At 37.7% G+C, this 16,852-nt stretch overlaps 1 protein-coding gene across 1 annotated transcript in view; it reads right to left on the reverse strand.

The window, feature by feature from the left end:
• LOC127639067 (dedicator of cytokinesis protein 4-like) overlaps positions 1-16,852 on the reverse strand; it is a 130,041-nt gene that overhangs the window by 20,202 nt on the left and 92,987 nt on the right. The window contains exons 24-41 of the mRNA XM_052120906.1: positions 16,697-16,824; positions 15,819-15,953; positions 14,341-14,439; positions 14,139-14,233; positions 13,953-14,028; positions 13,759-13,859; positions 12,110-12,168; positions 11,849-11,997; positions 11,655-11,740; positions 10,844-10,939; positions 8,292-8,352; positions 7,951-8,044; positions 7,488-7,636; positions 6,018-6,104; positions 5,376-5,480; positions 5,083-5,224; positions 3,961-4,127; positions 1,508-1,594 (exon numbers count right to left, since the gene is read on the reverse strand). Of these exons, the coding sequence (XP_051976866.1) occupies positions 1,508-1,594; positions 3,961-4,127; positions 5,083-5,224; positions 5,376-5,480; positions 6,018-6,104; positions 7,488-7,636; positions 7,951-8,044; positions 8,292-8,352; positions 10,844-10,939; positions 11,655-11,740; positions 11,849-11,997; positions 12,110-12,168; positions 13,759-13,859; positions 13,953-14,028; positions 14,139-14,233; positions 14,341-14,439; positions 15,819-15,953; positions 16,697-16,824 (1,916 nt within the window). The remainder of the gene's footprint in view (positions 1-1,507; positions 1,595-3,960; positions 4,128-5,082; positions 5,225-5,375; positions 5,481-6,017; positions 6,105-7,487; positions 7,637-7,950; positions 8,045-8,291; positions 8,353-10,843; positions 10,940-11,654; positions 11,741-11,848; positions 11,998-12,109; positions 12,169-13,758; positions 13,860-13,952; positions 14,029-14,138; positions 14,234-14,340; positions 14,440-15,818; positions 15,954-16,696; positions 16,825-16,852) is intronic.

A 16,852-nucleotide genomic window follows, 5' to 3' on the forward strand; every position in this document is an offset into this window, starting at 1 on the left:
GACCAAGTTTTTTTGGAATTTGTTAGATTATTCATATTTTAACAGCTAACACACTTGAAGAAAAATCCTTAAAATTCAAGTGAATGGAGATTTCTCTTCTGAAGCTCCAAAATAACAGACAGTCAGCATAAACTTCAATAAGAACTAGCGGTTAAATTTATGTCTCAAAAAGCGATACGATCACCTTTGGTGTGAAAAAGATAAATATTTAAATACTTTTTTGAAAATCTAAACCATTCTTCCGTTCTGCAGCAGTATGCACGTGTGACGTAATCACACTGGCATTTGAAACATGCAAGAACACGCGTGCGTCACATCTGGAAGAGCAGGGCTGTTTACAAGTGAGAAGGAGGAATGCTGTACAGTAGCTTGGTTTGTTTTGGTTTAGATCTGTATTTATCCATTTCTTTATTCACAATGGTGCATTTCTGTGCTCATCCTGGATGTCTCAACCAAGTGGAGAATGTGAGATTACGTCTGTATCATGGCAACGTGAATACGTCACACGAGATACCACTTCAACTCCACCCTCTCATGAAGCTTACCAGAAGCGTTGGTTTATAGTTAAAAGTACTTAAATATTGATATTTTTTCACAAAAAGTGATCATACTGCTTTACAAGACATTAATTTAAACAATTTAGTCATACTGATAATGTTAATGCTGACTGATATTTTTGGTGCTTCTCCATTCACTTGCATTTTAAGGACCTACTGAACTAAGATATTTTTCTTAAAATGTGTTTTGGTGAAGTAAGCAAGTCATACACACCTGATACCATGAGGGTGAATAATAATGAGGGAATTTTCCTTTTTGGGTCAAATATCCCTTGAAACTAATTGTACATACACACATATATATTACACATTATGTATAATATATATATATATACACACACACACACACACACACATACATACATACATACATATGATTAATTTGTACAAAATAATACTTATAAATGCTAATCAACAACTTAACATGAATAATTATATTTTTCCATAGTTTTTAATTTGCTTACGACATTCACAATGCTTAGTGGGATTGTAGTTCATTTCCTCAAAGATGTCAAGTGTAAAGTCTTATCCCTTTGTCTTTTTGTCTAATTTTCGAATGCTTTTTTTCCTTTAACTTAAAGTTTGTAATGTTGTGATTTACCTCAGTTTGGTTCAGGGGTTAGAACTCTTATGAAGGATTTTATGAAATCCCTATAGAAAAATATATGGCAAAAACATTTCCTGAGCCAAGACAGCTATTAAAAAAATAGGCAGGGCACTGTCGCACTCTGTTACAAACATTTGCGTCTGGTAGAGCATGAAACTAGCAACGCCAAGGTCATGGTTTCGATTCCCAGGGAAAAATTCAACCAATAAAATGTTGTTTTGAAAACACAGCAGGTCGCTTTGGAAAAAAGTGTCCACCAAATGCATGTAAATGTAAATATATTAGTAAAAGTATTGTAAAGGTCTAATTCTGTTTTTTTTTATTGAAGATGTCCACTCCTTACCAGCTCTCTCCTCTCCACTTCAAACCACCGTGAGATGCCGGGTAGACTTTGAACGAGCATTAGCGTAGTCCTTTCAACCCACAGGCTCTGGGGAAAAGAAAAAAAAACTAATTTATACAAGTCAGAGTTCAAACTGTCAGAAGCAACCTCAACAATCCCCATAAGGTAAAATATCTACTACATATTCCAATGAACAAGTGACTTTTTCTCCTACAGCATATATAATACATAACATAATGCATTGAATTTACAGTTTAAACACCTCATTCTCCGGAACAGACTTCGCTTATGAAGTCACAGTATTCCACATATTAAATTTCACATTCATAAATTCATTTCCCATACACTACACTGGTGCATGTCTAATGCGCAGATAGAGGAAGCTCGGCAAGAACTTCAGACACTGATTATGATATACAAAACCACCGCAGCCCAATATAATCTTATAATCTGGATTCCGTCTCAGACGAAATTTACCTGTAAATGAGATTTTCAGACATTATTACTGGGCGGTAAGTGGCCTGAGGTGGTGAGGACCCCCAGTGTCTCAGAAAATGTAATATCTGGAAGGCTAAACAGTTTATTTAAAATGCGGTAACCACTGAAAAAACAGGGGAAATCTAGCCCCTGCGGTGGATCGGATCCACTGCATGGCTGTGATTGTCTGGGAAGGATATATTGCGTGATAAGGGGAAAGAGAGAATGATATTTGGAACGAGCCGTTCCCTCAGCCCCTAAAATTTTAATTAGCCTCTGTGGGCTGAGCGAGTGAATAATGCAGCATATGAGAGTACACCTGAACTCTACACACACACACACGAGACACCAGACACTTGGAGTAAAGGAATGAATACACAAGAGAGAAGAGGAAGAGAAAAATGCTAGAGAGCGGAAAGTGCAAAACAACATGAAACTACATGAAAAGAACAAAATAAAAAAAAAAAAGACAAAGTGGTTAAAAGGAATAGTTCACCCAAAAATTATCCTCATGTTTTTCCAAGCCTGTCTGACTTTCTTTTTTTCTTCTGTAGAGCACAAATGCCATTTTTTTCACAAATATACTGACTACTCTTTTTCATATAAAGTAAATGGGGACTGGGGTTATCAATCTCCAAAAAAAAAAAAAAAAAAATTAAAGTACTATAAACATGGTCCATAAGATGTGTGCACTGTATTTCAAGCCTTCTGAAGTCACATGTTTATGTGAGAAGCAGACCAAAATTCGAGTCATTATTCACTAAAAATCCATGTGAATGATAAAGCTGAATTCGTGAATGAGTCATTCAGACCAATTTTGAGAACTGGATCAATTGATTTATTTTAAAGGGGTCATGACATGGGTTTTTTTATTGTATTATTATGTTCCCTTAGGTGCAATTATAGTATTAATATTTTTTTTTTAAGAAAAACTTTTAAAATCTAGTGATTTATGACCTTTTCCCACCCTGTTTCTCATCCTCTGATTCAAACAGTCTGTTTTGGGGGCGTTTTCCATTTAAGACTTCAGTGTTAACGCCCACTGTTATGATTGGCTAACGTCAGTGCCTATGTATCAATTATTGACGCCTCCAGCCAGAACAATATGCAAGTAAACTAAGTAAAAACACTGTGATTATTCATAATGAATGAAATTGCGCTTTAAAAAGTAGTTTAAAGTTTAAAATAGATTACTTACAGTTTGCGTCGTCGTTGTTCCCAGAATAGACGGCACGGACTTATCTTTGAGCAACAGTTTTCTGGCAAAGCCAGCATCATATTGAGATTTGTTCTCAAAACAGTCATTCTTAAAATGTACAGAACAAACGCTTAAGTTAACACTGCCGTGACTGGGACGTCCGCAAAAAATAAACTGCATCCATTTTTCCCTGACATCTGGATCTTTCGGCAGCTTATTCAGAGGTTTTGTTTGACCACAGCCAGGAACAGCACATCTGTGTGGCATCGTAATTTTCCTGTGCACAAGTAGTCTCTGTCAGAGCTCGCTGTCCATCGACTGAACACTTGTGAGGCGCACGGCGATACGAAATGAGCGTAGTTATCTTGTGCTGGAGGCGGTCATATGCAAACGCTGGTACGTCACTTCTAACCGTCACGTCACTTCTAACCATGAATCCAGAACGAGCTGTATTTTGAGCTTGATTAAATAAATGATTCGTTTAGAATGGGGAGGACGTCTTAAAATATTAAACTTGCAGGACGTGTTAATGATACAAAGACCTCTTATATACCAAGAGATCAAGGCAAATTTGGTTTCTCATGTCATGACCCCTTTAAAGATCCGACTCAGTGCGTGTACAAATGTTACCATATGCAACTTTTGATTTATGTGTTAGTATATGTTGACATTTACATTATCCCAATTTAGTATTGTTTATTGTTAGATCTTGCTAAATAATGTTAACAAATGGAACCTTATTTTAAAGCGTTACCCCTTTAAGAGTACACTATCTCACCTTAAACTCATTCTCCTTGTCTTTGGTGCCCTTGTGAAATGGCCTGTCATAGCGGAACCTCCAGATGTTGTTGACTTTATAGAAGCTCTTGATGTTGTCCGTGACGCCATCTCGCTGCAGGACGTCCTGGCTGTCTGGGATTGGTGTGACAGCGTAGATCTGCAGGTCTAGATGTGAGGTCAAGGAGCATGCACAAAACATGCTATCAGCTATGCACAAACATTCATTTTCAGCCCGTTTAAATATGTAACCTATATAATCAATATGCAATGCATTGCTTCACATAAATAGTTCCAAACCTGGAAATGTGAAATAGGCCCATTATGATTTTTGTCATAATTTGAATCAAATTCCTGTAGCAAAACAGTTGGAGCATGGCACTTGCAAAAGGTCATGCGTTCGATTTCTGGGATTTAATGTTTTGTAAGACGCTTCGGAAAAAAGCTTTTGTTTAAGTGCATAAATGCAAAATGTACAGCCCGACACCCACTCCAAATGCAGCGAGTACAGTCGGAAATCATCCTGAGCAAATGTTTAAATACCCAACATCTTGTGCCTTACAGACGTAAGGTCTCATCAGCACATAGATATGAATGGAGCAGGGCAGACATCCAGAAAGCGTCGTGATTAATCGCCAGCTCAGATAACAAAACGCTTTGCTCATGCAGTTTGACTGCCGCTGTCTGCTTTAATTGTGCTGAAGTGAATGTCACATATTCACAGAGCGGCTGGCCTCCAGGCACACATCCCATCAACTGAGCAAACGCTCTCCTGCGACCCGCCGTCTCAGAGCCCGGGATGGGTTCTGAGAGGCAGAGGATCGATTTAAAGCCAGCGCATGGATGTGTATTTATAGTGGGCGAGTCTGGCCTTGTGCCCATCCTGAAAGACTCGTACTAACTTTGGCTGTGTTGTGGATTAGGATAGCGGCGTTAGCAAGGCCTATCAAAATGTATCTAGGCCACATAGGCCAACGACTAAGTCTACAAGCAAATATATTTTTTTTAAATGTAGTTGGTTGACAGTCTTCTTAGAGTACTGTACAGTTGCCTTGCAGCTAATATAACATGAATAAATATTACTAGTAAACAAAGAGAGAAAGAGGAGGATGTTGAAGGATACACTGGGCTTCAGCCTGGTAGATGGTCTGGTCGGGCTGGTTGGCGTGTTGCATTGCGATGGCATGTGGGAACTCATTGAGCATGCGTTGCTGGAACGCCTCCAGCCGCTCATAGTCATGACCACGACACACAAACTCCTTATTCTGTGGATCACGCACAAGCACAGACATTCTGGTTAATACTGACACCAAGTGGATTTGAGAGTTATTGACATTGGCATGTACACAACAGAGCTTTTTTGTTTGATTGTTTTTACCCACTCAAGCTGTGTCAGGATGTCAGGGTGACGCTTACCCGTAAAAAGAAGGGGAACTTCTTGCCATAGAAGCCCACTCTGAAGAACTCGGGTTCCAGACGCTGCTGGTCCATTATTTTATCGTAAAATGAGGCTTCCATCATCTGTACAGTCATACAGTCAGCTATTTTACAGCCATATATATATATATATATATACACACATACATACACACACACACATATACATACATGTATATCATCAGTTAAAAGGGCCATGTTACTCTTTATTGTACAATTTATATTTTATTTCTTTGCACCTAAAACTTGTTTTGTGTAACCATTTTCAAACCTCTCTCTGACCCTTAAAAAAAGGCTGTTTTTAAGCTACTAGTCCATAAAGCCTTCACTTCTATATTCAAATAACCTGTTATTATTGGCTAATATCTTAGCATATGAAACAAGTAATAACACCGCTGCCAAGTTGCTGATTACTGAATAGGTTGGTCATATTTTAATGTGATCATGCTTGTGTTTGTATGTTTACAGCACATTACATTATCATATATTAAAAGAGTAAGATCCTGTTTTCATTATAGGACCCCTTTAAGCGCAGACATTATAATAAAACATGTCAAGAACTGTCATTAGGCATAAAACATGTATTCCTGTCTTAATAACATTAAACAACAGGCAACTCACCCTCATTTTGCTGAGGTTTCTGTAATCATAGTAGGATTCATACTGGTCAGCCAGCTCTCTGCACAGAATGATGCCATTTTCCCAACACTGTGGACATACATTAGATAGGGAATGACAGTCATTTAATGCACATGCAGTTCAATTACTTACCAGTAGGAGGCTCTAGAGTACCATCAAAACAATAAAGTACCTGTTAGTTAGAGACAGCAGTGTTATAAACTATTGGATGGATGGATGGATGGATGGATGGAGCTACTACAGCATCACTCTTTTAGGATAAGTCTATATTAACGTTGCACAACGTGATGGAGAAATATTAGCCCATTCCTCTATGCAAAATTGCTCAAGCTGTAACAAGTTGGGGATCAGCGATGGACAGCAATTTTGAGGTCTCTCCAGTTGTTCAATAGGATAAAGGTCAGGACTCTAACTGGGCCACTAAAGAACATACATTTTCTTCATTTTAAGCCACTCAAGTGTTGCTCTACCCTTGGCAGAGTGGATGTAGTTCCATATTTCTTCCACTTCTGTATAATGGACTTCACTGAGCTCCGAGGTATATTCATGGCCTTTGAAATGGCCTTGTATCCTCCGCCAGATTTATGCTTCTTCACAGTTATATCCCTCACTAGTTTTGAATGCTCTTTGTCTTCATTTCTGATTGTTCAAAGGAAAATCTAACAATACAATTAGATTTTATAGAGAGGGAAGGTATTTCTGCTCATGAAGTAATACAAAGCAGCTGATTCCCTAATTTGGGGACTATAGCAACAAATTGGATGTGTTTATAAGACAATATGTTGGACCCGAGCAAGGTTACTCTAGTAATTATGAAAGGTATGAATATGTTTTTATTCTCAAAGTTTAAGTTTATGTTTTGAGAATTTTTTATTTGTAATAATACACAATACTATGTTGCAGCTGGGAAAAAAGTTATACTTTTATTCTAAATTTGGAATCTAACCGCACTGGGGGCTGAATACTTTTTCAACACACTTTATGTATGTATGTGTGTGTGTGTGTGTGTGTGTGTGTGTGTGTGTGTATGGTCTAGTAAGGGTCCTTCTCAGGAAACTGTATTATTTGTGTGCTACGTGTGTCTCTATGATTTGCTTCTGAAAGATTTATCAGGATGCTGAACTTACTTACATTATTTGATAGATCAGTCACTGTTTAGTGTCAGATTAAAAGGAGTTATAAGTCCTTTTAAAATAAAACAATATATTTTTTCATAGCAATATAAGCATATAAGCAAGAAATATACGATTATCTGACCATATATATCAAACAGAAAAGGTTTCTGAAATCTTTTCTTAAATGCTTAGGAACATCATTCAAATTAAATGCTAATAAGATTTTATTAAGCAAGGCATTAGCATAAATGTTACTGTTCCCTGACAATGACCCAGAAGAGAGAGAGAGAGGGAGGCAGACAAACAGAGAGAGTATAAAGGCGACAGGAATTTAGACCTTTCCACGGTCAAAGTTCTGAATGATGGTGAGGTGCAGGTTTTCTTTCCTCTGCCACTCGCTCTGCATGGGATAACTCAGAAACTCCCTCAGGGGTCTCTCGGACCACTCCAACAGCTCATCATAGAGTAGAAGTGTGTATGAGGCCTCTAAAGACACACACAAACACAAACAAGGAAGAAAAAACATGCAACAAGATATGGATTAAATCACTGGATTTTTTTATTTATTACTTTTATGCTGCCTTTATGTGCTTTTTGGAGCTTCAAAGTTCTGATCACATTTACATGCATTGTATGGATATACAGAGCTGAGATATTCTTCTAAAAATCTTTGTATGTGTTCTGTCAAAGCAGTCGTACACATCTATGATGGCATAAGGGTGACAAAATGAAGCGAAAATGTTCATTTTTGTGTGAACTATATCTTTAAGAAAGCATCAGTCCATGCCATACATGAATACCTGTGTAATTCTGAGCTTTCAGGTGCAGGTCATACAGCTTGTGAATGTACCGGATGTACATTTCCTCTTTATTCAGCTCTGTTTTGTAAAAGTTCTGCAGAAAAAAGACAAAAAATAAGAGAGAGAATGAGTGAGTGGAGTGAGAAAATGAAGTGTAGAGTAAAGTCCAAAAGCCAACCTTCAGCTTTGAAAAGGCTTTAGTGTTGCCTACTTGTTTCCCTTGTGAATTAAAGCAACTAAATAACTTCCCTTGTTAACACTAGTCTTGAGTTAAGCACTGCTCATTCCATTCAAAAACCATCTAATCTAGAGTGTGAGAAAATAAGAATGGTAAATCTTACCAGCAGACTGACTGTACAGCCAATCTTCTTTCCGTCCACTTCTCCCATTTTCATACAGTCCCTGAAAGATATCAGTCATATTATAGTCTGTGTAAGTGTGGATGTGTTGGTTTTGGATGCATTCTGACATCTGTGATAATTCAACGCCTCAATAAAGGGATTGAATAATCCCCCATTAAAGGGATTGACATTACTATAATGATTAACCCAATGTATGATGCATTCAATTCTTAGGCAAAACAATTCTTTAGGATATAAAACATGGTGTATTGTTTTCATAAATTACTAAATATGGTGTAAATTGCCCTTTTAGTAGCATTTGTGTACACGAATCATCCCATTTTGTATTGCATTGGGACCAAATGATCAATTTCAAATGGCATTGCATCATTTAATAAAGAAATGCAACGGAATCATTGTTTTCAATGACATGTCTTCAATTCCAATTTATATAGTTTTATTTTATTAGTATTTAGTTTACATTTTTGTGTATTAGTGTGAATTATTGGCATCATTTATTAAAGAGTTACAACCGAATCATTGTTTTCAAATTCAAGCAAAAAAGTAGTTTTTTAAGTAGTATAATTTTTGTTTGTTATTGTGAAGTATTTAGTAAATAACTGTGAATTGATAACTTAATTAAAAACAATGATTCAGTCATGAACAGTTCTTTACTAAATTATGCAATTTAAACTAATTAATTCACACTAATAAACTAAAATTATACTACTTAAAAAAACAACAATGTTTTAACTTTGACTGAATCATTGTTTTTAAACATTGTTGTTTTTAAGTAGTATAATTTTAGGTTATTAGTGTGAATTAATTTGAGTAAATTGCATAATTGAGTAAAGAACTGCAATGAATCATTGTTTTCAATTACGTCATACAAAATGTTTTTTTTGTGTGTTCATGTTAAGAATTTAGTATAAATTGCATAATTTAGTAGAACTGCAACTGAATCATTATTTTCAGTGAAGTTTTCAATTCACAGTAAAAATTGTTATTGTTTTATTTTTAAGTAGTATTTAGTGTAATTGTGGTTTATTACTGTGAATTATTTAATGTAAATTTCATAATTTAGTAAAGATCTGTAACTGAATCATTGTTTTCAATTCCAAGTTATACAAATTAGCTTTTTGTTGGTTTTTTTAGTGTCATTTTTTTGTGTATTGGTGTTAACCTGTTGATATGCATTTCCCCACATGCGGTGGTGACGTCACTCTGCTTACGTTTAATATATAATTTACTATCTATAAATGTAATGAATGTTAACAAATGATACATCTTTTCAAAGGTCTAAGAGTTCAACATTGATATCTGATCTCTGTTTCAAGATAGCAAAGCTCCAGAAACAGTAATTTACTTATTTGTGCCAGGAGTACAAATGAAAACATGCAATATCAAAACGGGACGTCAAACATTTGTTATGAAAATGCGATCGCCAGATGAATCCAGTTCAACACACTTGGGTCAATCGTCCATGTCAAGCGTTCATTGAAAAACATCAAATAGCACTTTTTGTTGAGAAATATTGATATATTCTCCATTGTTTACATGAGATCTCGCCTGAAAGAATTACCCTTCGTCATCGTTCTTCAACAAACTTTGCAATCTGAGCAGCATTCATGTTGTAAAACTCTTATAAACAAAATGAGCCAGTCTCCAAAAGTCTATTTTTTAAATAGCGGCATAGTTTTATTCATAATAGTTAAGCAGTGCATTCAGATTTTGTGTCTTCTTGAAAGGCAGAGCCTTAAATTTACTCTGTACACCGCCAGCGATTTTACAGAGAAAAAAAGCTGCAGGAACCTCATTATTTTTTTTATAGAATCTTTTTTTTTTTTTAGATCATCTTAAAATTTGAAACAGAACTTCTTTAGACTCGTGGCTTTGAGAACATTGTATTTCTGGGTTGTTTTGGCACTATTTTATTGTTTTTTAGATTATAAAAACATGTTCAGCACAAAATATTTCCATTACTATAAACTCCAGCTTCTCTAACTTTAAATAATAACAACATATGTTAATTCTGAAACTTGGGATATAAAGGCCAAAGTGTCTTCTTCAAAAGATACTACAACTGTGTCCATACTCCAAAGTGTCCCGTAAATGCAACCATTTAAGTTCAGGTATGTCATGTCCATGGTTTGTGCTCAAAAAGGGGGTGCGTATCAACAGGTTAAGTATTTAGTGTAAATTGCATCATTTAAAGAATTTTGAAGAATTATAAAGAATTTGCTTTCAATGGCACATTTTTCATTTCCAAGTTAAACAAACATTATTTTTTATTTTGCTTTGTTTACTTTCTAAAAAGTATTTAGTGATAATCTGTGCGCTCCTGTTTAATGCCAAATACGGCTCCCATTTCTGACATTTTACCTATGATTATGTAATAAGACCGTTCATTAAAATAGAATTTTATGCATTTAGCATTTTTTTTTTTTTTTTTAAATGGTAGTTTAACTAGTGTAAATAATAATCTACTTTGGTAGTTTCCAAGTAGCTTCCCCAACACTTCTGTATACATGTTCATTTCTGCTCAGCGTCACCTGTAGTCCAGCAGTCTCTCCATAAGTCGTGTAACCGTGGCGATGAGTGATATTCCGCTCTCTCGCCAGGTCTCTCTCTCAATCTTCTTCAACAGACTAAAGAAAACACAAACACACAAGAGAACGAGTCATTCTGATTCCCACCTCATTACCACATGCACAATCACACCAGCAGAACAGTGATTAGTGCATCTTACCTAGGGTACGGACCAAACAGAGGAATTCTAGTCCAGGACAGCATCGACAAAGCAAATTTAGATTAATAGATTAATTTCAACAGCAGCCACTCACACTCAGTTAGTGCAGTTAGTACAGAAAAACAGAAAGGATAGAGAGAAACTTAATCACCTGGGTCACATCAGAAGCCTTCTATATCATTTTAATCAGTAGAATAAGTTGAATTATCTTTACTTCTATAGAAATAACATCAATGACAATTATACTGAGTTGAGCATAGGAAAAGAAAGTCCAATGGATATTGGAAGCATTGAAGCATTCACATGTTTCCATTGGGGGTCACCTCCCCCATCCCGCTGGAATCTACACCACTGGTTGAGGATGTGGCTTTTAAGTGGAACACCACACTAGGAAAACTATATACAGATATATACAGCCATATAAAGACATAAAAAGCACACACACACACACACACACACACGCCATAAGTTCAGGTAAGCACAACCAGTCAGCACACATTTGGATGAGATATGATTATCAGAAACACTTACCGTCTCATTTCTCTGTGCTAATCTATCAATGAAATTAAACATTTAAAATACAGCACTCTGATTGGTTCAGTTACATCACTCACATGCTGTTGAAGAGCTCTCTGTATGTCTCGTCTCCTTTCCCCTCTGACATAAGACTGTCCAGCTTGTCAATAAGTTTTGCCTCCACCTAATATGAGCAATCATAATTACATCAAATGTATCAATTTACATCACAAGCACCTAAAGTCAGATAACTGCATGTCCTATAAAAGGGCAGTAGGGGGCGCTCTGTGACCTGTTTGAAGTTGCCACTTCTGCGCTGTTCCCAGTCCATCATGTCATGAAATATCGGGATCATGACATTCCTCAGGTCAGGTTGGGGTACCAACGTCACCTCCAGGAACGGACCAATCATCGCTGGGATGAAATTTAACTTGTGCTCTCCTGCGTGACAAAGCTTTTATTTCTCACTTGACTAAGAATCAATGCTAACTGAAGAAAGGGTGAAGGGACAAAGGGACACTAAAGAATTTGGGGATGTTTGGGAATCTCTTACCTAAATTTTGCCACATGCTGAATATCTCACATCCCATCATTACACGCATATCTCCATACCTGCACGTAGACACCGTTCGGATCATTTGCATGGACAGTTCAAGAGGTTTGATCATTTTAAGTGTTTCATTTTTCAATATTAAAGGAATAGTTCACCAAAAAATGAACATTTTGTCATTATTTACTCGCCCTAATGTTGCTCAAAACCCATATGAAATCTTCAGTGTAAGACAAAAGGGAAACAATTCTTTACACACTTTTTTGCTAAATAATAAAAGTGAATAGTGATTCCAGGCTATCAAGCTCCGAAAAGGTAAAAAAACACCATAAAAGAAGAATAAAGTAGTCAAAATGACTTGTCCGCTAAGTATGCTGCAACTACGCCGCTATGTGGACACCAAAAACATAGCCTGACAGACCAAAGTCACTATTCACTTTCATTATTTGTCTGTGGCTAAGGTGGTCGAGCGGGGGGTTGTCCACTAATCGCAGGGTTGGCGGTTCTATTCTCAGCCCACATGACTCCACATGCCGAAGTGTCCTTGGGCAAGACACTGAACCCAAGTTGCTCCCAATGGCAGGCTAGCGCCTTGCATGACAGCTCTGCCGTCATTGGTGTGAGTGTGTGTAGGGCTGGACTGATAATCTGGCATACCACGCATGCACTTTGGGGCTGATCAGGGGTGGACTGGCCATTGGGAGAAGTTTACACTTCACAAAACACCGCAAAATGGGCCGCGATAAGCAAAAATTAGCCACCGCGTTATGCAGAACGGACCATAAAACGGCACCACGATATGCAAACCCCCCCCCCACAGCTCTATAGGTACTCACAATGCAAGTCAACAGGGTCTAAATCTTTGAATCCCCAAAAAGCACAAAGAAAGCATAAAAGTAATCTATAAGTGGTTAAACGCCAGTGGTTAAATCCATATCTTCAGCAATATGATAGGTGCGGATGAGAAACAGATTAGCAGTTTAGTCCTTTTTTCCTAAAATCCCCCTCCCTGTACAGTAGGTGGCGATATGCACAAAGAATGCAAATCACCAAAAACAAAAGAAGAATGTGATAGTGAAAGTAAAAAAAGCATACATTTTGATCTGTTTCTCACCCACACCTATCATATCACCTCTGAAGACATGGATTTATCCACTGGAGTCTTACAGATTACTTTTATCCTTTCTTTATGTGCTTTTTGGACATAAATGAATGGACCTACAGAGCTGAGATATTCTTAAAAAAATCTTCTTTTGTGTTACACATCTGGGATGGCATGAGGGTGAGTCAATGATGAGAACATTCATTTTTTAGGTGAACTATCCCTTTAACATGCAATAGCACATTATACACCTAAAACGCCATTCGTAGGTGGACTTCCAGAAGTGTAAATGTTTTAAAAGCAGCTCTGTATGAATCTGTATTATAAAAGGAAAGACAATATAGTAACAACTAAAGTGAAAAACATCTGTTCACCTACTGTGCACATCACTGCACCCACACTAATAGTTAAAAGATGAAGACGAACCAGGACACTTGGATTATTATTATATGGCCTAACCAAGCCAATTAGCTGTTAATAATATAAATTATAATGGAGTTAATTAAATTATAGGCAGGGTGTGCAATGTGCTAGATTGCGTGTAGCTCACTTTTCCAGTATTTTCTTCCTCTTAGATGCAGAGTAGGTCTCAAGCTGAAGGCAAGGCTGGTTGATGAAGATGACAGACAGGCAGAAATAAGAATCCCACACCTACATGGAAACAGAGAGTTTAGATATTGAGCCATGGAGCAATCAAACAGATCGACTGTTATGATTCACAGTCCATTAGAGTGGAGAACAAACCTTATAGTCGAAATTGTCATTAAGGAAGTCTTTCCTTAAAGCGTCGGACAGGTAGAGCACAGTGGTGATGATGATACTGTCAGGTATGAGGAAAGCTTGGTGACAATTTTATACTGACTGAGTTTCAACTAAATGATAAACCAACATCATGTAAAAAGAGTAGAAAAAGTAGAAAAAGCATCTGACTTGTTAGTGACAAGTCGCATGACCGTCCAGTCTTTCGGGAACATCTCTGGCCTTATTAGGATCCGAAACACGGTGAAAATATGGAGGAGAAAATCCTGAAAGAGAGAAAAAGAGCTTACTTTATTGTCAATAAAGCTGATAAAGTAAGAGAAGTGAGATGTAATGAAGCTGGAATAAAGATGCGTTCTTGAACGTCTCTCACCCGCAGATCGTTTTTACTTGTGAAGCTCTGCAGAAGCTGCTGGTAATGTCGATCCTTCATGTGCCTCAACAGAGCCAGAAGACATGACACAAACTCTCCCTAACACACACGAGCACATACATTCAGACCCTGACATGTATATAGAGACCCACATGAAATTTGCCCAAATATAAATCACACTTCAAAAGTTTGCTATACTGTATGCAGTTCTCACATAATAACACACTCACAAAAATACATTTTTACATCTGCTTCTAAAACGAGAAAACTGAATATTTCATCCCCATACTGAACCGCCCCACAAGACCCTTGATAAATCACAGAGTTCTGTGACACTACGAATGAGTAAATAGGTGTTGAAGGGCGGCACGGCGAGGTTTGCATTCACAAAAGCCTCGGAGCGCTGGGGAATACGTCCTGTCTACCAGGAGCGCCTCCGTCAGAATTCTCCTGCTTGCGTGGAATGACTTTGAAGTGTAAACCGCTCTGACTGCTGGGGCTGTAATTACTTTGCACTGAGTGCCTTTTTTTGACACTTTTTAGCCTGTTTCACTTCAAATGTACTCTTTTTTTTCTTCTCTGAAGCGGTCTCTTTTTTTTTTTTCACACTGGAAGCAACCGACAATGTAGTACCACGCCAGAAACTGTCCAAACTAGACGGCACTGGAACTTCACGTAACAGTAAAATTAAAATAACATCCTACATACATATATTGAAGTCTATTTGTATAAAAATTGACTTTGCGTGTCATTAAATCCATGTCTTCAGAAGTGATATGATAGGTGTGGGTAATAATCAGTTCAATATACAAGTCCTTTTTATTATAAATCTCCACCTTTGAACAGTCCCAACCAGTAGATGGTGGAATATGAAAGTAGAAGTTACTTCCATGAGAGAATTTTCATTTTGGGGTGAACAATTTCTTTAATTTTAATGGAAACGATTGTTTGTTACATTGTGATTAGCCACTTAAAATGTATCTAGCGCAGATACAGTGTTATAAGACTGAAACACAGACACTTTATCGCTACGCAAGCCCATTTTGTGCACGGTTGCATTCCAAAATGTGTCAGACATCAGTTCTAATGTAACGTCCAAGTACACGCTGAATTTCAACGTTGCCACAAGGGGGCGATATAGCAGACATCAGTGTGAACTTTCCGTTTCTACAGTGTGTTTTCTTTTTCAAGCCAACTACTGTCACGGCGGTTCAACAGTTTGAAGAGAATATTGTGGAGCAAGTAAGGTAAAGTCAATGTTTTTATAGCAACTTGCCTGAATATTAACACATCAGTTTAATGGCAACGCTATCGCCCTATTAGGTACTGAAGTTTGCTGACGCCACAGTAACGCGAGAACACACTTTGAGCATGTTCAACCAGGTTGTGCGTTGGCAACATGTTGGCCAAGCGTTTGCATCGGTGTACATGTACTTGCATAAAGTATGTCTCTCTCCCGGCCAGTCTGTTACTCTTACCGTAACGTCTTGAATCTGGGGGCGAAGTGTGGACCCTGGTGGATGGGGTCGGTTAGCGACTTCCAGTACTGTCCGCAGTAACACACCCAAAACACTCTCCACAATCAAGTCAACCTCCTCGGATACAGTCAGCTCCTGCATACACACAAACAAGCGGGAAGTGATTTCCTATATGACTTTATACGTGTTCTGACAGGGTGTTCATATCGAAGAAGGCGAGACCGCCGTGAAAGGTTAAGCTGTCACTTCAGTTTAAGCAGGTACAGGACAAAATCAGTGTGGCTGATGAATCCAGTCCCGATTGGCCTTCTCTGCGTGAGACATGCTGTTTGGCTTCCTCAAGTTCAGAGCGGATGTCTACATTTAGATTAAGTGCTGGATCAGCATTTTCACAAGATAGCATCCTGCAGTTCTCTTCAAAGCAGAAGTCTATTTAGATTAGGGATGTGCAAAGCTACATGTTTTCAAAATCGACTAGTCGGTGGGCTGTCTGAACAACCAGTCTTAAGGAAGCCCCATATAATAATGCTGGTTAAGTGTTATTCTTGTGCTTAGCGCAGGCCTGACAGATATTCAACAAATAAACAGGACAAATAACCTTTTATTGCACAAAACTCTTACAAAACAAAACACTGACAGATGGATTATATAACAGCAGGCAATTCAACAAGTCTGACAGTAATCTCGTAATGTATCATTCTAGATATTATGATATTTTAAATGTATGTCACTTTTCTAGTATCTCAGTGCGACTTGTTCTTTTTCAGACGGTGGTGTCACTTTCTGTCACACTGTCTCTTACCGTCTTGCTGTTTCAACGGCACAGTTAGCGGCACATTTCCTGAGGGTTTTGTTCGAGTTATTCAAGGTGTGCTTACCGTGTCTTCCTTCTTGAGTAGAGACAGCATGCAGGTAAGGATGTGAGCACACATGACGAGATCTTTTTGTTCCTGCATATGAGCCTGTAGCAAACGCAACACCACCGGCAGCAGGATACATCTAGACTCTGAAATAAACAGGTGTGCTGTTATCTT

This window comes from Xyrauchen texanus, chromosome 47 (assembly GCF_025860055.1).
Source record: "Xyrauchen texanus isolate HMW12.3.18 chromosome 47, RBS_HiC_50CHRs, whole genome shotgun sequence".
Classification (NCBI taxonomy): Eukaryota; Metazoa; Chordata; class Actinopteri; order Cypriniformes; family Catostomidae; genus Xyrauchen; species Xyrauchen texanus.